Source organism: Hemitrygon akajei, chromosome 3 (assembly GCF_048418815.1).
Source record: "Hemitrygon akajei chromosome 3, sHemAka1.3, whole genome shotgun sequence".
Taxonomy (NCBI): domain Eukaryota; kingdom Metazoa; phylum Chordata; class Chondrichthyes; order Myliobatiformes; family Dasyatidae; genus Hemitrygon; species Hemitrygon akajei.
Window position 1 is genome coordinate 19029670 of NC_133126.1, and position 22586 is coordinate 19052255.

The 22586-nt window shown below is 43.8% G+C and overlaps 1 protein-coding gene across 1 annotated transcript in view; it reads right to left on the reverse strand.

Moving 5' to 3' along the window:
• The window catches only part of vsx2 (visual system homeobox 2), a 61068-nt gene that overhangs the window by 21917 nt on the left and 16565 nt on the right, over positions 1-22586 (reverse strand). Inside the window, exons 2-3 of the mRNA XM_073037787.1 lie at positions 6824-6908; positions 3868-3991 (exon numbers count right to left, since the gene is read on the reverse strand). Coding sequence (XP_072893888.1) covers positions 3868-3991; positions 6824-6908 — 209 coding nt within the window. The remainder of the gene's footprint in view (positions 1-3867; positions 3992-6823; positions 6909-22586) is intronic.

Consider the following 22586-nt stretch of genomic DNA (forward strand, 5'->3'; position numbering starts at 1 on the left):
AATAATACTTTTTGCTTCTGGTAAGATGGCGGCGTGTTCGGACACAGCAGCTTCCCAGGGGCCAACCAAAGGTGTTTTTCTCCTTGTTAAATATCTTTTTTACGATCACCAAGACAATGCTGGACTCCAAGAACTGGGTGCTGCAGGTCTACCCCAGTGAGCTGCTTGGTGGTGGAAGTGCTGGACTGGGTGAAGACCACGTTGCTGCCTGATACAGGAAGGCATCGAAGGCTAGTGCGTGAAGGCAGTGTGTGTGCAGTGTGACTGCGGATGATTGTTGTTGATATTTCTCTTGTGATTACAAGACTCTGTTGAACAATGATAATGTAAGATGCTGCAGGTGTGCTTCCCTTGTTTGGTGGTGTGAGTGACGGCGAGGGAGCTGCATTGCCTTGGTTGTGGTGAGGACTAGGCCTCAAGCCACAGCTTGCCTGCTGCTCTAAACCAGGAAAGGAGACAATGAGGCAGTGTCGTGTGGTGTCTATGCTCAGATTGGGACTGGCCTCCCCCATCAGTGCTGCCCTCCAGTGTTTGATTGGTGAAATGACACGCTGGATTGTGTGCATCTGCACACTTGCAGGAACTGAACTATCAATTTGCAGGGCATGTCGCTCAGGGACTTGGGATATATATGTGGTTATTTTGCATGACCATGTTTCCTTGCTCGCTATTTTGAATGTGCTGTGTATGCTTTGCATCTTGTCCCCAGAGAAACGCTGTTTCATTCAGCTGCATTCATGTATAGTTGAATGATAATTAAACTTGATTTTGATTTGATTTGATGTGTGTAAGTTATATGTACTGTGTTGTGCATCTTGGTTCGGAGGAACGTTGGTTTGTTTGGCAGTATACGTGTGTACACTTGAATGACAATAAGCTGTACTTGAGATTGAACTTACCGTGTACTCCAACAGTTGGCTTATAGCCTGGGAACAAAATGCTCTTGGTTCTATTCAGTGATGCCCCAATATCCCTCTTCTGTTTGCACACGGGTTTCCCCAAATCACAATTGCAGCATTCTTCAAAATTATTTTGTTGACTATAGAGTTTCTAGTACAGTCTGTGACTAGGTTCTTTAAGTAGTCATAGCCGGGGGAGGTACTAAGGATAAGCTCCCACTATCTATTAAAGGCTCCCAATAGCATGCACCTCAAACAGCCTCTGACGACCAAGTCCAGCTCCTGGCTTTCACATGTGGCTTAGGAAATAAACCCGGTGGAATCGTTTCAACTGACAGGAGAAGGGGCAAAGGTGGGTTACTGGCACCTTAAAACCAGTCGCAGATGGGGCCTGTCAGCCGTGGTTGGCAGCTCATCTAGGAGAATGAAAACTCTGATCTGAAACCTCCGCTGCCTTGTGGCTACACCCGCTCATGGGGAAGGTTTTGGGAGTAGAGCCTGAGGGAAAAATCCAGAGCTGGAGTCCCTAAGACAGTCCTACGTTGAGTTCAATGTTCAGTATTGACTGGAAACTCCTGTGACGCTGCTGGTACCAAACTGTATCGGTCTCTGCCGTTCCTTTGGGTTCATCAGATGTGTGGAGAAGGGGAGCTTCTAGACAGTGAGGACACAATATCCATGGTCAACTCTGACTGACGAAGGCTTCACAATCTGATAGCGTGAAAGACATAACAATTTTTTTCATATATACAGTATCTAAATTATTCAACTGAACAGGAAGGATGCAGAGGCTTTAGAGAAGGTTCAGAAGCTGTTTAGCAAGATCCTGTATGGATTACAGGGTGTGAGTATAAGGATCATTTGGACAAAATGGTGTTGTTTTCTCTGAAGGACTGGAGGCTGGGGGGAGATCTGACTGAAATATAGAAAATTATGACAGGTGTAGATATGGTTGACAGTCAGAATATCTTTTCCCCAAGGGTAGAAATATTGAACATCATAGGGCATGATTTAAAGTGAGAGGGGGTAAGTTTAAAGGATGTGTGTAAGTCAGATTTTTTTCTACACACAGAGGCAATGCAGAGTCGAGGCGGTGGGGCCTGGGCTTGGGTCCAAGAGTGAGGAAAGACCTGAAGTGTGATCGATTCAAGCACCGGCCGAATTGAAAAGGTCATGTGTGGGCCTGAGGGTGTTTTGATTGAAAAGGCCAGGGTGTCGTGGCCGGAGGCAAGGAATGGGCTGGAGTTCAGCTTGCTGATCCATGAGGTTTACTCGTCTCTGCACTGAACTGAGGCTGTGGCCTGCAACTAACGGGCTCCTGAATCGGCTGCAGTGATGACTGGCTTGGTGGCTTTGGACTCACTTTCATTATCTTCAGATCTGAATGCTATTTGCTTACTTTTATTGTTTCCAAGATTTGTTTTTTTTTCCTGCGCATTGGGTGCTTGATGGTCTTTTTTAAAGTGGGTTCTATTGGGTTTCTTTGTGTTTTGGCTGCCTGTAAGGAGCTGAATCGCAAGTTGTATTAAGTTGTGTTAATGGAAACAGCTGCATTAGTGGCATTCAAAAGGCTCTTAGACAAGCACATGAATGGAGTGATATGGATTATGTGCAGGCAGAGGGAGATTAATTTAATTTGGCATTGTGGTCAACCCGGAGTTCATGGGCTGAATGGCCTGTTCCTGTGCTGTATTTTTCTATGAACATATCATCCAACTCTTGCCCTGGAATCCACGTGTATATATGTACACATGTGTGCTAATTTACCTACAATGCCTTCCCCTCTCTATCCTCCTGTAGGTAATTACCTCTGCCATGTACAGCTATGTACAGCATGCAGCTGATCGAGGTTTGTTCTGCTGCCATCCACATTTCTCTAAAGCACGGGTTCCCAACCAGGGCTCCACGGACCCCTCAATCAACGGTAAAGCTCAAATAAGGTTGGGAAACTCTGCTCTAAACTTAGCTTGTAATAACGTAATTCCTTCAACATTCTGCTCATCTGTAATCTGAATCAGAATCAGAATCCGGTTTAATGTTACTGGCAGACAGTATGTCGTGAAATTTGCTATTTTGCAGCAGCAGACAATAGGTTTGTAGTTGGACCCAGGATAGTGAAATGGACATTCTCTTATCCGAATAGATTGTGGTCTTGCCCTTTGAACATTTGACAGAGAAGGCCTGATACTGTATTGAAATCAGGCAGATAGTACATTTCCCCCAAGGTCCAACCGAGAGAGAGCGAAATGTCTATTAGTTCCTACTGAAACTTCACAATTGGAAAAAGTGAATGGTGCTGTTCCCACATGGATGTACTGAAAGGAAACCTTGTAAATGACATGAAATGTTTCAGAAAATCATCTTGGGGGCAAGTGTTACTACAAGTTATTGCACTCTGGAGACTTTATCTGAAAATTAAATTCCCACCATTAATTATTTAGTTATTGTTCTGTGTGTGATTTATATTCACTCCCCCATTAGTATCTCTCTGTCTCTTTCATTGGGTTTGTCTCTGTGTCTCTCTTTCTATCTATTTTGCTTAGTCTCTCCTTAGGTATCAGTCTAACTGCACAAACACAGGCCTTTTGGCCCATCCAGTGCATGCTTTTCTCCCTAGTCCCATCTACCCACACCCGCACCATGACTTAACAAAACCCTCACATCCATGAACCTCTCCAACTTTTCTTAAAGGTTGCAGTCAAACCCACATCTACCACTTCCGTTAGCAGCTCATTCCACACTCACTCCACCCTCTGATGTCTTCCACTTCCAGCAGTATCAGCCCCTCTCTATTTAGATTACGCCTCCTCCATCTCTCCTTCCTGTCTCTCCTCCCCATCTGCATCCTATCCCTCCCACAGTATCTCTCAGACACCTGTGCCCCTCAGTCTGTCTCTCCGTCTCACTCGCTCTCGTTTTGTCCCTCACAGTGTCACCGCCATTCCGCTCTGTCCCTCTCTGGATTTACCTGAATCCTGTCCTCCGGAAGTTCTGTTTTCATGGCCAGCATTTCCCGTGCGTACACATCTGGATAGTGAGCTTCGTTAAACGCTTTCTCCAGCTCCTCCAGCTGGTAGGAGGTGAAAATAGTCCTAGAAAGAAAAGGAAACAAGCAGTCGATTAGGCGGATACAACCAACATTGAACTCTTAAAGCAACACACACAAAATGCTGAAGGAACTCAGCATCTATGCTACAGCAATGAATATACAGCCAAGTCTCTTCATCAGAACTGGAAAGAAGACAGAATTAGAAGGTGGGGGAGGGGAAGAAGTAAAAACTGGAAGGTGATAGGTGAAGCCAAGTGGCTGGAGAAGTGGAGAATGAAGTGAGAGGCTGGAGGGCGACAAGTTGAAAAACTAAAGGCTGATGAAGAAGGACTCCAATAGGAAAGGAGAGGAGAGTCGATCATGGGAGAAAGGAAAGGAGGGGCATCGGGGGGAGGTGTTAGGTGAGGAGAAGAAAAGGGGACCAAAGTGGAGAATTGAAGAAGAGAGAAGAGGAAACATTGGAAGTTAGGGAAATTGATGTTCATGCCTTTGGAGCCTAACCGGATGGAATATGAGGTGCTGCTCCTCCAACCTGGCCTCATTGAAGCAGCTGGTGCTGAGATATGGTACCTGCAATGCACATGTTAACCTGGTTCATTTAACATGCAACCTTACTGCCCAAAGTGCTTCCATTTAACACACCGGAGTGGCTTGTGTTACCGCCACAAGGCAGAGGGCAACTCTGCCCGGTGTAAACACCCACCCATACACCAAAATATAATGACATACCGTATGGGGTGGCCAATCAAATGCCCCTTGGACGGGCAAGTACAGGTGAGGAGTGCATCAGAAATACAATAGATGGAGAATATCGATTGGAATCAGAATTAGAAATGAAATCGATTTATTATGTTGCACATGTTACGTTAACCTGTACATCTACAGAATATTTTGTACTGTTAATATTATTTGATGTGCTGTATGCAGTACTGTACTTTGTACTTTGAAGAACATTGTTTCATTTAGCTGTATACATGTGTATGGTTGAATGCTAATAAACTTGAACTTATTATTGTCATATAACCTGAGATGTCATAGAAAGCTCTTGTTTTGAATGCCATCCAGAAATCTCACACCAAACATCAATATATTGACATAGTAAAAAGAAACCAGAGTGTAGAGTTCCAGTTACAGGAAAAGTACAGTAGACTATATATAGACAAATAAAGTGTAGGGCCTATAACCAGGTAGACTCAGAGGTCAAGAGTTCAAACATTCAACAAGAGGTCCATTCAAGTGTCTGATAGGAGTGCTAATAGAAGCTGTCCCTGAGACCAGCGATTCATGCTCTCTGGCTTTTGTGAATTCTGCCCAATGGGAGAGAGGGGAAGAGCGAATGACCAGACTGGGAGGGATCTCTGACCATGCTGACTGCTTTCCCAAGGCAGTGGGAAGTGTAGACAGAGTCATTGCCAGGAAAACCAGCCAAATTAAGTTAGAATTCAACAGGGACAGGGAATACAGTGTAAAGCTTCCAATGGTATTCCTCAGCATGGATGAGGAACAGCACTGGAAGACAGCATAGATGAAGAATACAGCTAGAATACAATTAGAATACAGTAGAGTCAAGGAATACAGGACTGAGAAGGGATACAAGGTGGACGGGAAATACAGCAGGAACAGGGAATGCAGGACAGACAGGAATACAGGATTGACAGGGATACAGGGCGGGCAGGAATACAGGATTGACAGGGAATACAGGATGGACAGGGATACAGGATGGACTGAGATACAGCAAAAATGGTTAATATTGGATGGAAAGGAATACAGGATGGACAAGAATTCAGGACAGACAATGAATACAGGACAGACAGGGATGCTGGTGGGACAGGTAATACAGCAGAAATAGGGAATACAATCAGACAAGGATACGGAAATGACAAGGATACAGGATGGCCATAGTGGATGGACAGAAGTACAGGATTTATAAGGAATACAGGGTGGACAGGTTATACAGGATGAACAGGAATAAAGGATGGACTGGGATACAGGATGGCCAGGAATAATGGATGGACTGGGACGAAGATTGGAAGATTATACACAGGGCGGGCAGCGAATACAAAACGATCTAGGACATTCTTGCTATTGAGGGAGTGCAGCATAGGTTCACAAGGTTAATTCCCGGAATGGCGGGACTGTCATATGTTGAAAGATTGGAGTGACTGGGCTTGTATACACTGGAATTTAGAAGAATGAGAGGGGATCTGATTGAAACATATAAGATTATTAAGGGATTGGACACACTGGAGGCAGGAAGCATGTTCCCGCTGATGGGTGAGTCCAGAACTAGAGGCCACAGTTTAAGAATAAGGGGTAGGCCATTTAGAACAGAGATGCGGAAAACTTTTTCACCAAGAGTGTGGTGGATATGTGGAATGCTCTGCCCCAGAAGGCAGTGGAGGCCAAGTCTCTGGATGCATTCAAGAGAGAGTTAGATAGAGCTCTTATAGATAGGGGGGGGGGACAAGGGATATGGGGAGAGGGCAGGAACGGGGTACTGATTGTGTATGATCAGCTATGATCACAGTGAATGGCGGTGCTGGCTAGAAGGGCCAAATGGCCTACTCATGCACCTACTGTCTATTGTCTATTGACCGTGCCGACCATAATTCCCACCTAAGCTAGTGTATATCCCTGTATTCGGCCCATATCCCTCTGGATCTTTCCTCTCCATTTACTTCTCCATTAAGTAGAAGACATTGTGAATATCGGGCGGATAGGGAATGTGAGTGGGATAAGCACATGAAATACAGCAGCGAGATGTGCCCCTGGGTACAATACAGAGGGGCGACCAGACGCAAAGATGTTGCAACGAGAGGACAGGTATCGATCATCAGATACAAGCCCAAGGACGCCTACGAACACACGCTCTTACCTGTGTCGCCTTTTCTTACGCTTCTTCGTCTGGCTCAGGCTGGATTTGGAAATTTTCCGGTCACTCGATGAAATGTCTTCAGAATCTGAATTAAAACACAAGTGTTCCGACATTTATTCCCAAAAGCTAATGCTGACCGGCTAACAAGACAGGACTTGCACTGGGGGCGCATTGGAGAGGACTGGACACGAGAACGGCAGGGCACCTGACCGCAAGTCCCTCCAAAGGACGACAGAGAGGATCGTCGGGGTCTCCCTTCTACCCCCATCATTGGTATTTATCAGGAGCGTCGCGTACGCAGGGCTGTTAGCATTGTCAATGATCCCTCCCATCCATCCAACAATCTCCGTGACCCCCCCCCCCCATACAAACACACACAATTACCAACAGACTGAAGATAACATAGTATTGGGACAAGGACAGTTCGGATGAGAAACACCGTCTTCCCCCGGGCCGTGAGATTACTGTAACTCCTCGCCACCACCCAGGTCTCATCACGCGTGAAGCGCCGGTATCGTCATACTGTTTACTTCTTAACTTGTGTCGCAAATGCACCTTATTATTTGTTAATGTATTTGTGGTCATGTTACTTTATGTGTTACCTGTGTGAGTTATATGTACCGTACTGCGCCTTTTCTCTTACGGACAGATCAGCCATGATCTTATTGAATGACGGGGCAGGCTCGATGGGCCGGATGGCCTCCTCCTGCTTCTATTTCTTATGTTCTTATGTTACCATCAGGGAGGAGGTACAGAAGCCTGAAGGCACAACTCAGCGATTCAGGAACAGTTTCTTCCCCTCTGCCATCCGTTTCCTAAATGGACATTGAACCCTTGGACACTACCTCACCTTTTAAAATATACAGTATTTCTGTATTTTACACGATTTTTAATCTATTCAATATACGTATACTGTGATTGATTAATTTATTTATCTATCATTATTACTTTTCTCTTCTATAGTATGTATCGCATTGAACTGCTGTTAACAAGTTAACAAATTTCACGTCACATTGCCGGTGATAATAAATCTGATTCTGATTCTGATTCTGATTGTGCAGCTTGCTCCGGAAGAAAGTTGTTTCATTTGCCGGTATACCTATGTGTGCTTGAATATGAATAAACTTCAGTTTGACAGCGGGGACATTGTAATAATCCCCAGGTGTGCAGCCAATAGTTTTCCCACGGATTGAACAGGTTCCTCGAATCGCAACTTTTCACCGAGAAAGGATTTTCGGGCAGAGCCAGGATTTTTCGTTCCGTTTCATCGAACACCGATAGGTGCCGAGCTTTAAACGGGAATCCGCCCCGCGCCGTTTCACGGACCTCCCGCCAGTCAGTAAGCGGGAAACGACCCTCATGCTGTCGGTGTGCATTCCAGTACGATAACGAAATCAGTTTCACGCTGCAAAAAGCAAGCTGCCGGGGGAGCTCAGCGAGGCATGGCAGCACCTGCGAGGGCAGAGGGATCGTCGATACTTCGGGTCGAGCCCCCGCATGAATGCTCAGCTCGAACTGGAACGCCGACAACCCCCTCCCTCCACAGATGCTGCTCGATCCGCCCAGTTCCTCGTTTCGCTGTTGCCCCTGACACATGGGGGTTCACCCAGCGCTCGTCCGAAACTGGTAAATGGCATCGCGTTTATGTTAATCTTGCTGTTCTCCGTATTGATCTAGACTTCGTTGCCTTGATATTAGGACCTTGAGACCAGAAAACATAGGCGCAGAGTTCAGCCCATCGAGTCTTTTCCGCCGCTCAATCACGGTTGATTTATTACCCCACAACACCATTCTCCAGCCTAGAATACGTACACAACGCTGGAAGAACTCAGCAGGTCAGGCAGCATCCGGGAGAAAAGAGTAGCCAACGTTTCGGGCCGAGACCCTTCATCAGGAGCATCTGCAGTTGTATTTTTGTGTTTTGATTCTCCAGCCTTCTCCCAGTCCTTTTTAATCAACCTATTAACCCCCGCGTTAAGTATGCGCAATGTATTTGCTGTGAATCTCTCCAGCCCTAATCTGTAAATATCTTGCTCAAATTCCTCCAGCTATCTATCCACGCAATGAAAGCGGAAAGTTCGATTGAAGGTGTTATTCTTTGTTTTAAACAACGAGCATGGGCTTAATTTCCCCAACAATGTTTTTTTTATATAAATCTGGGAGCCATTGCTCGCCGTCCCGCGTTTTTATATTATGGAAATGATTTTAGAGAACGAACAAGATGTTTCTACTAACGCTAACCAGAGCGGTTTATATTCCCCCCTGCGCTTTTAGTTAACGAGGTCATTTTAGATTGTAATAGAGTAATACTGGCAATAAAATCTACCGGAACAGCGAGATTGAAGGCTTATGCTTTTTTTTATATTTAAAAAAAGAACGTAAAACGATTACAAAGATTTTTGCTTTCGTCCTCCTTAAGCTGGCAGTCAGTTGCGTTAAATACTACAATGGAAATTTTCATTACTGGAAATCAATGACAAATCCAAATTTCGCGGCGCATTTGCTGAGAAGTTTATTTCTATTGTTCTGTGGAACAAAACGGTCTCTGCAAGGTTTAGTCGCTGAAATGGTAATTTCGCATTTGAAAGTAGGATCCATTTGCACTCCTTCCTCAAATAAATGTAAACTCTGTATGATATATTCAGGGAGCTTGTCAATATTTGCATTGGGTCCCTGGAAGTGAGTAAATACTAGCAGAAATTCTTAAAATGTATATTCACACTGGTCCCGGGGTTTGTAAGGACTGGGAGAAGCCCCCCGCCCCCCGAATAATTGTGAATATTTGCTCTGGGCCTTGAGTGTGGAAACACTGCAAGAAGTCTCCAAAATGTGGGCTAGTATTTGCACTGAGTCCTTGACTGTGTGTCAGCAATAGCAGGCAAACTCCTACAGCGTGTGCCAGTCTAATTCAGTTGTATTTTTATTCACAGAAATATGCAGTATGTACATACTTGCAAAAGTTCTGTGGGAATGCATCTCACCCTTTAAGAGTCATCATTTGGCAGCAGCTTTTAAATTTTATTAAAGGTAACCTGTTTGCTTCAAAGTTCAAAGTAAATTTGTTATCAAAGTACATACATGTCACCATATACTGTACAACGTGGAGATTCATTTTCTTGTGGGCATTCACAATAAATACAAAGAAACAGAATAGAATCAATGAAAAAACATAACACAATAAGAAATAGCAATAAAACAGATTGAGCAACTACAAAAAAGAATTCAAATTAATAATTATTGCAGTATTAATTAATGGGTTCCTTAAGGTTGTTATAGCCAGGGGAGGTAAGCTCCCACTACCTGTTAAATGCTCCCGGTGGTGTGTGTCTCAAATAGCCTCTGACAACCAAGTCCAGCTCTTGGCCTTCACATGTGGCTTAGCTACCAAACCCAATGGGACTATCTCTACTGACAGCAGAAGGGCCAAAGGCAGGTGACTGGCACCTTAAAACCAGTCGCTTCTGGCAGATGGGGCTCCTCAGCCATGGTGGGCTGCTCATCTTGGAGAAGGAAAACTGATCTCAAACCTCCGCTGTCTTGCAGCTATACCCACTCATGGGAAAGGCTTCAGGAGTAAACTCTAAGGAAAAATCCGGAGCTGGAGTCCCGAAGGCAGTCCGACGTTGAGTTCAATGTTGACTGGTTGACCCTTTCTGAACCCTTTTTTAGAAATTTTTTGGTCATGCATAGAGGAGCGGAGTTAATGACAAATTATAATTTTAACTGATGAAATATGGCAGCCCAATCTTTGTTTTTTTTAGTTTAGCTTTTTTTTTAGTTTAGAGGTTTTTATTTTTCTCTCTTTATAAAATATATTTTTCATGGTTAGTTACTAAGAGATTGGGAGGCTAAACTCCATTTGTTATTTGGAATCAGTGTTTGTACGTGCTAACTGTTATTAATGTAATCCTGATATCTATGTATCATTATCATTATTGCTATGTTTATTAATTTGAAACTTAATGAAAAGATTGAAAAAGAAAGACGATGTTGAGTGGCAACTCCTGCGACATCACCAATGCCAAACTGTCTCAGTCTCTGTCCTTCCTTAGAGTTCATCAGGTGCGTGGAGAGCGGGAAGCCTGCAACAGGCTGCTCTCCGTATCGTACTGCCGTGGCTTGCCTACCACTCTGACAGAATGTCCATGGTCGACCCCGACCAATGGAGGCCTCTCAAATTATACATTTAAAATGCAATAGAGTACCCAATTGGTATCATACTGAAATATAATGCTCCTATCTCTAACTTGCACAACAGCGGCACAGGTTTACCACATGAGTTTTAGTTAAACCTCATTCACAGCAAAGATTTTAACATTTGAACAAGTATTATGTTATCAATAATACAAGGATCCACAACGATGATGATGACGACGTTGACTCGGGCCTGGGAGGCCAGCATCGGGCATTTTCATGTCTCACAAGGCGCAGGAACGAGAGACTGTGTGGCGCACCACTCCTCACACTGACAAAACACACTGGGCCATTCTGCCCAACACGTCCATTCTAATCATCTATATTAATCCCATTTACCCACATTTTGTGTCACAACCAGAGGTGGTTTTATTTTAAAGATTGTTTTTCAGTTAGTACGTGGATTGTATTTTCTCAGTGTGTCACCTCGTGAACATTTTGATGCAGCTATTGAGAAGGCAAGACAGCAGCTATATTTCATTAGGAGTTTGAGGAAACTGGGCTTATCAACTAAAACACTTTTACAAATGTACCATACAGAACATCCTGACTGGCTGCATCACAGTCTAGTCTGCACAAGATTGAAGTAAGATGCAGAAACATATAAAATTAGTCAGCTCCATCATGGGTATGAGCCTCTGTCATATCGAAGACACCTTCGAGAAGTGGTGCCTTAGAAAGACGGCATCCATTATTAAGGACCTCCACCACATGCCCTCTTCTAATAGTTACCATCAGGAAGGAAGTACAGAAGCCTGAAGGGACATACTCAGTGATTCAGGAACAGTTTCTTCCCCTCTGCTACACAATTCCTAAATGGACATTGAACCCACGAATACTGCCTCACTATTTTTTTATTTCTGTTTTTTTTTGCACAACTTATTTTAACTTAACTATTTAATAGACATATATATACTTGCTGTAATTCAGTTTTCCCCTCTATATTTATTTGTCATGTATTTCATTGTACTGCTGCCATAGAGTTAACAAATGTCATAACATACACCTGTCATAGAAAAAACTGATTCTGATTCTGATCTGGATATGCAGTATTCCTTGAATTGTTTATATTTTATGTCAATTGTTTGTCTTTGGACTAGCTCTGGGTTTTCACATTGTGCTGCAGGAGTCTCATTTGGTATCGTGGAGATTGTTATGCTCTCTTGGAATTTACTACTTTTAATCAATTTGGGATAATTTAATTAGTACAGCATTTTCAATGTCTTGTAATGTAGTTGTTGGTTTTGGGGATTGGTTTCGTCTGATTGGTCCTGAATTCCTACGTGCTCCAGGGCACTTTTCAGGTGGACATGCCAACTCCTCTTTGTTGGGTTGTTGTGGCTCCTAGTCTGGTGAAACTCAGACCAAGTTCTTCTGTGTATTGTGAGTCTGTATTTATACATCCTCCAACCCCTACCAAAATTTAACAGCAGTCCTACCTTCATAACCATATCATATTTGTCCAGACATTCTGACATATCCACATATCCAACCATAAAATGTGACAATCCATTGGTAAATCTACCAAAATAGCAGGTCCAACAAAATAGTCCAGAGAGCAAATTTTAGAAGGCCTACCAATCTGACTTGGGTGGCGGGGAGAAGATATGTCTCTACCAAAGGAGGTGTGAGGCACTCATTCCCTCTGCTGGTCTTCAGGTCACCCTCGGGCAAAGTGTACCATCTGCTTAGCCCCACCCCTCCCCAAGCAGGGTCACATAAAGCCATGAGAGCAGGTGGTGGATATCACAAGTTCTGGTTATGTGTCCACTGATGTCAGGCAGACAATCTCTGAAGAGTATTGATAACGGTTGGATTTACCCATCTTGTAATGACACTGCCCGAATGAAGGCAGTGGCAAACCACTTCTGTAGAATTTGCCATGAACAATCATGTTCATAAGCCATGATCACCCACATCATACAACATGGCACATAATGATGATGATGACCAATCTGACTGAACAGAACACATAAATTATCTACAAGAAACACTAGAGATTCTTCAGATTCTGGGAGTCCAGAGTAACACACACAAAATGCTTGGGGAACCCAGATCAGGCAGCATCTATGCAGGGGAATAAAGACTCGATATTTTGGGCTGACACCCTTCGTCAGGTCTGGAAGGGAAGGGGAGAAGTCAGATTAAAAGGTGGGAGGGAGGAGGAGAAAGAGGGCAAGCTGTAAGGTGAGAGGTAAATCTAGGTGAGGGGGTGGAGGAGCAGGCGATGAACTGAGGAGGTGGAAGGTGGGAGGTGATGGATGAAAAAAGTACAGGCCTGAAGTAGAGAGGATCTAATAGGAATAAAGAGTGGAGCATGGGAGAAACGAAGAAGGAAGGGCACCAGAAGGAGGTGATAGGAAGGGGAGGAGAAGAGAAGGAGTAAGAGAGGAGGCAGAATGGGGAATGGAAGAAGAGGGAAGGGGGAGGGGAGGGGGCATTACAAGAAGTTAGAGAAATCAGTGTCCATGCTGTCAGATTGGAGACTACACACATGAAGTATGAAGGTTGGCCTCATGGTGACAGTAGGGGAGGCCATGGTCTGACACGTCAGAATAGGAATGGAGATTGGAAGTTAAATGGTTGGGCACCAGGAAATCCTGCTTGTTATCCACCAGAAGCCCATACATAAAACATGCAAATTCTTTCAAATACTAATAAAGTTAGTCTCCTTCTATAGTCTTGCCCAGGAAATGGTTGCAAGGCTTTCAGTCAAGACTATAGAAGGAGACTAACTTTATTAGTATTTAAAATAATTTTTTCTTAATGGTCAGCTTCTGTGCTGTCTCAGTCTAGATTCCATGATCCTACCACCAAATGTATCAGAAAACAATTTTAACATATGCATCCATTTTCAATAAGAATCAGACTGAATTGGGCAGCACAGTGTTACAACATTTAGTGTTACTGCCTCACAGTAACACTCGAGACCGCTGTTCGATCCTGAACTCAAGAGTTGTCCATGTAAAGTTTGAACCTTCTCCCGCCAACTTCTGGGTTTCTGCAGAACATTGTTACTTTCTGCCTCATGCTAGGCACGTGTTGGTAGCTTGCTTGGCTGGTGTGAATTGCCCCTGGTGTAGGATAGTGACAGCCCCAGTAAGGCAGTGACAAAAGAACCCGAGGTAATTGATGGGCATGTGTTGTAGGGCAACGGAGAACGAAGAAGAGGGAAAGAGGCTGATGAGGTTGCTCAACTGAGAGCTGGCAAGCATCTGATGGACCAAATGGCCTCCTTTTGTCAGAATAGTAAATCAAAGAAGCCCATAATCTTTACTTCAAATCTGCAAAACAACCAGCATCACCCAAGCATCCAAAATGTGCAAGCAAACTTCTCACGGCCTCCACATAGATTAACATCGATGCTACACCATCAAATCCCATTCATGTACCGTGAAACCCACACAAGTAGATCAAACATGATCAAAGCCAGTAAATGTGTAGTCAATACCTTGAACCCAGCAGTGGCAGAAAATAATGCAAGAAAATGCACCACATTTTGTAGAATTATTTCAATTACTACCCTATCGGAACTCATCAAAAACATACTCAATAAATGATGCAACTTTATATTGCAACCATTAATGTAGCAAAGATGTCCAGCATTCTACAGCAATAATTTCTAACAAAGTAACTTCACACCTAGGAATGTGATGAGATGTTGAAGCAGATGACCAAAGTCTCGGTTTTAAGCGGCACCTTAAAAAAGGAAGAAGGATGGAGAAGTGGGGATGCTTAGGAAGTGAATTTATTCAAGTGGCCCCCCGGTTAAAAACAACACAGTCAAAAGATGCCTCATTTTACACTTGTGGAGCCAAGTTGAATAAATACATCCCAGGCTTTTATAAAGGGGAAATACAGATGCTTAGCATCAGAGTCAGCTTTATAATCATTGATGTATGTCTTGAAACTTGTTTTGTTGTCGCAGTACTGTGCAAGACATAAAACTGACTACAAACTTCAACCATTGAAGTTCCCCTTCCTCCACCATTGATGCTGCCCTCACCTGCATCTCTTCCATTTCCCGGACATCCACGCTTACTCCATCTCCCCGCCGCCTTAACTGGGATAGAATTCCTCCTGTTCTGACCTCCCACCCCATGAGCCTCTGCATCCAACACATCATTATCCACAACTACCGGCATCTTCAATGGGATTCTACCACTAAACACATCTTTACCTCCACACCCCCCTTCACCTCTGCTTTACGTAGGGATCACTCCATACATGATTCACTTGTCCATTCGTCTCTCACCACTAATCTCCCTGCTTGCCACATAGCCCTACAAACAGACAAAGAGCTGCACCTGTTCATTCACCCCCTCCCTCACCTCTATTAAGGGTCCCAAACAGTCCTTCCAGGCAAGGTAACACTTGACCTGTGAATCTGCTGTGATCTGCTACTGTATCGGATGTTCCTGATAAGACCTCCTCTGCATTGGTGACACTCAGTGTAAATTGGGGAACTGCTTTGTCGAGCATATCTGCTCTATCCACCAAAAGTGGAATTCCCTAGTAGCCAACCAGTTGAATTCCTATCGCCATTGGCATTCCTACATGTCAGTCCATGGCCTCCTTTTTTGCCACAATGAGGCCTCGTTCAAGATAGAGGAGCAACACCTCATATTCCATCTAGATAGCCTCCAACTTCATGGCATGAACATCGATTTTTCCTTCTGGTAATTTATTTCCCTCACCCTTCACTCTTCTATCTTACTCTGGCATCTTACTTTTTCTCTTCACCTGCCTATCACCTTCCCCTGGTTCCCCTCCTTCTTTGTTTTCTCCCATGGTCCACTCTCTTCTCCTATCAGATTCCTTCTTCTCCAGAAATTTACCTATCCCACCCACCCAACTTCACCTATCGTCTTCTAGCTAGTCCTCCTTCCCCTTCCCCCACTTTTTTTTTTATTCTGGCGTCTTCTCCCTTCCTTTCCAGTCCTGAAGAAGAGTCTTAGTCCGAAACGTCAATTGTCTATTCATTTCAATAGATGGTGCCTGACCTGCTGAGTTCCTCCAGCATTTTGTGTGTGCCGCTCTATACGTGCAATATGTATGTTACATTTTTCATTCACTATGTGCCGTGTCGAATGACGTAATGATCATGGTCTTTTTATGACCATGACTGGCAATTTTTTCTACAGGGGTTTGCCATTGCCTTCTTCTGGGCAGGTGTGCATGTGTGTGTGTGAGAAAATAATAGTGCGAAAAGAGCAAAATAGTGAGGTAGTATTCATGGGTTGGTCCATTGTCCTTTCAGAAATCTGATGCGAAGGGGAAAAAGCTGTTCCCAAAATGTTGAATGTGGGTCTTCAGTCTCCTGTACCACCTCCCTGTTGGTAGCAATGAGAAGAGGGCATGTCCTATCTGGTGGGGATCCTTAATGATGGATGCCACCTTTTCTGATCCTGTGCAGGGGCCCCTCTATACCAGATAGTGATGCAACCAGTTAAGCAGTGATGTTTTGTATGATTTATAGGTACTTCCCAGATGTTATTATTTCACATTAGCCATCCTAGACCAACTTTGAAATGAAAAACAAAATAAATGTTAAAAGTAGTGTTTTAAGAGTCACCATTTTGGTCACTTAGAAACAGAGAGATCAGTAAAGTTACCGTGTGGTGGTGAGACTGTGAAATGGCCAGGTAACATTTCACAGGATGTAGGCACCAACACTGGGAGGTTGAGAACTACTTCCTGCCCAGAAAGGATGACCAGGGCTCTAATGGTGGGAGAAATGGAGCGACAGTGAAGCCCATCATGGTGGCAGTGAAGAAGTAATAGCACGAGGGAATAAAGATCTAAACTACACCATGGAGAGTCCCAAGCCCAGTTGTGAACAGAGGGGAGCTGGGCATGGGGCCTAGCAACCCCATCCTGTAAAGCCCAGAGCTACAGAAACACCAACAAAAGCTCCAATGTCCTCATCCCTGGGAGAGGAAGGATCTTCAAAGATGGACTACACTTGGGGACAACTTGAAAGACTGGCCTAGGAAAGAAGCCTCTGTCGGTGGCCTATGCCCCATAGGCTTAAAAAGAAGCATAAAAAACAAGGCTTCATCAAAGGTTGGAGTGCAGGGAGTCTGTAACAGGCACAAAATGGATGCAATTAGTATTGTAAGGTGTCATAATAAAATGCCTGTAAAAATAAACCCAACAATATACAAAACATCTGCAACTAAAACAGTAGAAGTATGCTGGTACGGTTTATGGTCAGGGTGGTTATACATATATTTGTGATAGTTATACATAAGAACAGTAGATGAATCTGCTGGAAGTTTCATGGTTTAACCTAAATAGTTAGTTTGTTGGTTAAGGGAATCAAGGGTTTGGGGTGAAAGGTAAAAACTGGGACCAAGGGCAGGACGTTATATGTTCATTCAAATAAATATGATTTTGGAAACAGTTTTACAAGATTATCCAACTGTCCTCCACCCATTAAGGCACACTTCATGGTGGCATGTTGATTTAAGAGTTCTGCAGATCTGAACATTAGCCTTGTTGATTAGAGCTGAATTAGTTTTATAAAGCCTAATCTCATTTACAAATGTCTAGTTGATTGATCTTTTCACTGGCAGCACCTAAGAGACACTCAGGCTCCAGAACTGAGCTGCATGTGTGGAGAATCCAGGTCCCATTTATCTATCTGAGCTGAACCTGATTAGCCACTGCTGACATTTCAGTTTTTAAATTCTTACTTTTTAAGAACATACAACAGAGAACAGTACAGCACAATACAGGTCCTTCAGCCCACAATGTTATGCCAACCCTTTAAGCTACTCCAAGATCTATCTAACCCTTCCATCTCTGGGCCCTCCATTTTTCTCCACCTATTTGGTAAATCCTCCTATTTCCAACTCCTGTGCAATCAGACTCAGATTTGTGTATTGTCATGTACACCATTCCCCACTCACTTGAGGCTCACAGAGTAAACAGTATACTTGGTAATAATATATCGTTTGTTCCTTATGTTCCATGTTGTATGACATGGGTGATTATGGTCTTTCCATGACCATGGTTGTTTTTGGCAAATTTTTCTACCAAAGTGGTTTGCCATTGCCTTCTTCTGGGCAGTGTCTTTACAAGACAGGTGACGCTAGCCGTTATCAATACTCTTCAGGGATTGACCGCCTGTCATCAGTGGTCACCAGGCAGACTTGTGATAAGCACCAGCTGCTCATATGACCATCCACTACCTGCCCCCATCACTTCACGTGACCCTGATCGGGGGCTAAGCAAGTGCTACACCTTGCCCAAGGGTGACCTGCAGGCGAGCAGAGGGAAGGAACACCTTACACCTCCTTTGGTAGAGACGTAGCTCCACCCCACCACCCATGCTATTATATACAAGAATAAATACATACCCATCAGGCTGCTGTTTATTGATTACAGCTCAGCTTTCAGCACCATCAGCCCCTCAGCTTCTAAACCTGGGCCTCTGTACCTCCCTCTGCAACTCGACCCTGGCTTCCTCACTGGGAGGCCACAGTCAGTGCAGATTGGAGATGACGTACCCTCCCTCCCAAAAGGGAATCTGCAAGGTGCAATATAAATGTGATTTGCTTTTCCTTTTCTTCCTGTCTATGTTTATTTAAGTCAATGTAACTTGAAAAACCAGGAATGTTGCCATGGTAGTGTAGTGGTTAGCACAATGCTAATACAGCCCAGGGTATTCCGGATTTGGAGTTTCATTCCAACTCCATCTGCAAGCAGTTTGTACGTTCTCCTCGTAGGTTTCCTCTGGGTGATCCGGCTTCCTCCCACAGTCCAAAGATATACAGGTAAGTAGGTTAACTGGTCATTGTAAATTATTCTGTGATTAGGCTGGGGTTAAATAGGTGGGTTGATGGAGATATGTCTCTACCAAAGGAGGTGTAAGGCGCTCCTTCCCTCTGCTAGCTTGCAGGTTATTCCTGCTTACAACCTGCTTAGCACCCCCCCCCCCAAAAAATCAGGGTCAGGATGGGAGCAGGGGGTGGATGGTCATATGAGCAGCCGGTGCAGATCACAAGTCCTGGTCATGCCATGAATAGACATGGTCGTGGAAAGACCATGGTCATCCACGTCATATGACACAGCACATAATGAACGAATAAAATAGGTGGGTTGCCTGTTCCACACAGTATCTTTAAATAAATAAATAAACAAACAAACAAACAGATAGATAGATAAATAAAGCTGGTCAACACCATTTGCATTAGGGAACTTCAAAACAGGAAAATAACCAATTGTTTAGATGCTCCATAACCAACGTAATAGCGGTACAGGTACCCTGCAATGAGGTAAGGGTCACAGTCCAAAACAGGATTTAGCAAATAGTTATTAGACCTATATTACATGAATTGTTGGATTAGATTCTTGATTAATTTACTCCCGAGTACCGACACTTAGTGACCATTTTACCAAGTACCTCCTGTACCTAATGCAATGGACACTGAGTATGTACTCTTGGTCTTCTGCTGCTGTAGCCCATCCACTTCAAGGTTGGATGTGTTGTGTGTTCAGAGATGCTCTTTTGCACACCACTGTTGTAACGCATGGTTATTCGAGTTACTGTCGCCTTCGTATCAGCTTGAACCGGTCTGGCCATTCTCATCTGACCTCCCTCATTCACAAGGCGTTTTCACCCACAGAGCTACCGCTCAGTGGATTTTTTTTGTTTTTCACACCATTCTCTGTAAACTCCAGAGACTGTTGTAAATCCCAGGAGGTCAGCAGTTTCTGAGATACTCCCACCACCTTGTCTGGCATCAATAATCATTCCACAGTCAAAGTCACTTAAATCACATTTCCTCCCGATTCTGATGTTTGGTCCGAACAACAACTAAACCTCTTGACCAGGTCTGCATGCTTTTATACATTGAGTTTCTGCTACATGATTGGCTGATTAGATATTTGCATTAATGAGCAGGTGTATACATTTACCTAATAAAGTTGACACTAAGTGTATTATTCCAATAAAGTCCCTGCACCTCTAAATTTTTATTTTATTTAGAGATAGAGCACAGTACAGGTCCTACCAGCCGACAAGCCACACCGCCCAGCAACCCAACCGTTTAACCCTAGCCTAATCACAGAACAATTCACAATGACCAATTAATCTACTACAGCAAATGGTCCCAAGTTCAAATCTGGCCGGCTCCTTGCCCACTTTCCATTTGTGCTGGATTGAGCATTTGGACTGTGGTCCGGAATCCAGATCACCCAGAAGAAACCTACAAATTCATGGGATGTACAAACTCTGCCAGCATTCAGACATCGTTGGCATTGAACTCTGAGCTATAATGGCATCACACTAACTGCTACACTACTGTATTCCTGTGTGATAATTCCCTATGGTATTTAGATTCCATGCAAAGATCTGAGCCCCTCAATTAGATTCCCGACAGCAGTGCCATGAACAGCACAGAAGCTCTGGAGTGAAAGGAAAGGAATTTTCATCTGATTGATATTTGTGCAGTGATTTCATTATATTTCAGGACATCCTCTCTCTGGGGATACTACTTCTCCTCAAAGGTTATTGCTAAAGTCATCACCAGCTTCAAAACACTAATTCAGTAACACCTCAGAAATTGGTTAAATGATCACATAATATATCTGGCAGGAAAAGCTAAGAAGCGCTCCTCAAGTAGCTCCTTTTAAAACATTTGACTGAGAAAGAAAAACTGTTTGCACTGACTAATGCATATCCTTGCCACAGAACCACAAGCAAACAATTTGTATCCTACTCAATAATTCTGGTCCCTCCTCCACATTCCTCCCCATCCAGTTGTCTGTCTGTATGTTTCCCGCCGTGATTAATGGCTCCATTATATTTAGTGCTCCAGTTTAAAATGTGCGTCTTCTGCAGTGAGCATTCAGTTATAACTCAAGCTGGGGTAGAGGGTGAAGAATGGGCTGTGCACAAGTGCTTAAGCACCTTGCATGGACGATGATTTACAAAACTCACTGCACTGCCAGTGAATTTCTATTGACCAGAATGAGCTGAAGCCAAGGACTGCTCTACACTCTGTCGAAAGCCATACAGAAGAAGTATGAGACAGTAACCCCTAATGTGGCACGGACTGTTCAATCTACTGGCACCATTCAGTACCAAGGTGTTTTTGCAAAGCCCCCTAATACTGATTTAGAGAGCCAGGCTTTGAGTGTTCACTAATGGTGCAGCTAGTATCCGAACTCACCACCTCCTTACGGGCATGTCAGAGGGGAGCAAACACCTTCTGAGATGTCACTTCCACCATCCCTGTTTCTTTCTGTGTCTTCTTCAGTGTTTATAGACAAGCTCAGATCCAACCAAGTTCTTCTTCTCGAGTCCATCAAGTCAGAGATCTTTTCACTGACAGACACAATGTGAAGTGGACGAGTCAGTCCTCGCGATGCCCTAAACCATACCTGACCAGTCCTTGAAAAGTGGGCAGACCCGAGGCTCTGCTTCTGTGTTTGTGCCTGTCTGTGTGCTGTGGATGCACATAATTGTGTGTGTGTGTGTGTGTGTGTGTGTGTGTGTGTGTGTGTGTGTGTGTGTGTGTGTGTGTGTGTGTGTGTGTGTGTCTGCATGTGTGTAACTGTGTGTCTATGTAACTATGTGTGTGTGTATAACTGTCTGTGTATGTGTGTGTATAACTGTGTGTTGTGTGTGTGTCTATGTGTCTGCATGTGTGTAACTGTGTGTGTGTGTGTGTAACTCTGTGTGTCTGTACATCTGTGCAGATCTGTTTATGTGTCTGTACCTGTAACTGTACGCATTTAGAGCCAGTACTGGTATGTTGTGTTGAATGGCTTCCCTTTATAAGACGGTTCTTGAACATTAGCTTGCTATTACTGCATCATTTTCTAAAATTATTTAATTTTAAATTCTCAGTAAATTTGCTTTTAGATTTAGAATGAAAAGTTTTTTAAAGGCAGGAATAAAACCCAACCTGTAATCTTCTGATCACACAAGTAGAGAGAACTATTTTGAAACAACACAATTTCAATACTCTTATCTATTGATGATCTCGGGAGAAAGTGACCCTCGGCAGTAACAACTTGAGTTTATATCGCATCTTGTGATAAAACATTTCAAGGTGCTGCACAGGAGAGCTATCAGCGTAAATTTATTATCCAGCCATATACAATACAGGTGACCTAAAGCCTGGTCCAAGCAGGAGACTTTAGGAAATAGGAAACAGAATATAACAGAAGGTAGAGGCCCTTTGGCCCACAATGCTGTGCTAACCATGTAACCTTCTCCAAGATTAATCTGAACTAAGCCATGGAGGATCCCGAGCCCGGTTACAAAAAGTTTGAGGTTTGGGCATGGGGCTAGCAGACCCATCCCATTAAAACCAAAGTTATAGAAATGCCAACAGAAGTTCTAAATATCTCATCCCTAAGAGAGGAAGAATGTGTGAGGTTATCTGTGGAAAGCAGAGGCCGCAGTCCAGGACAGAGGACACGGGCAAGCTTCTGTCTGTAGCCTATGCCCCAGTAGGGGTGATGTGCTTACAAAGATCAATCAGACCCACCCCTCCCACAATAGCTCTCCATTTCCCTTTCTTTAATGTTCCTATCTAAGAGTCTGCTAAAC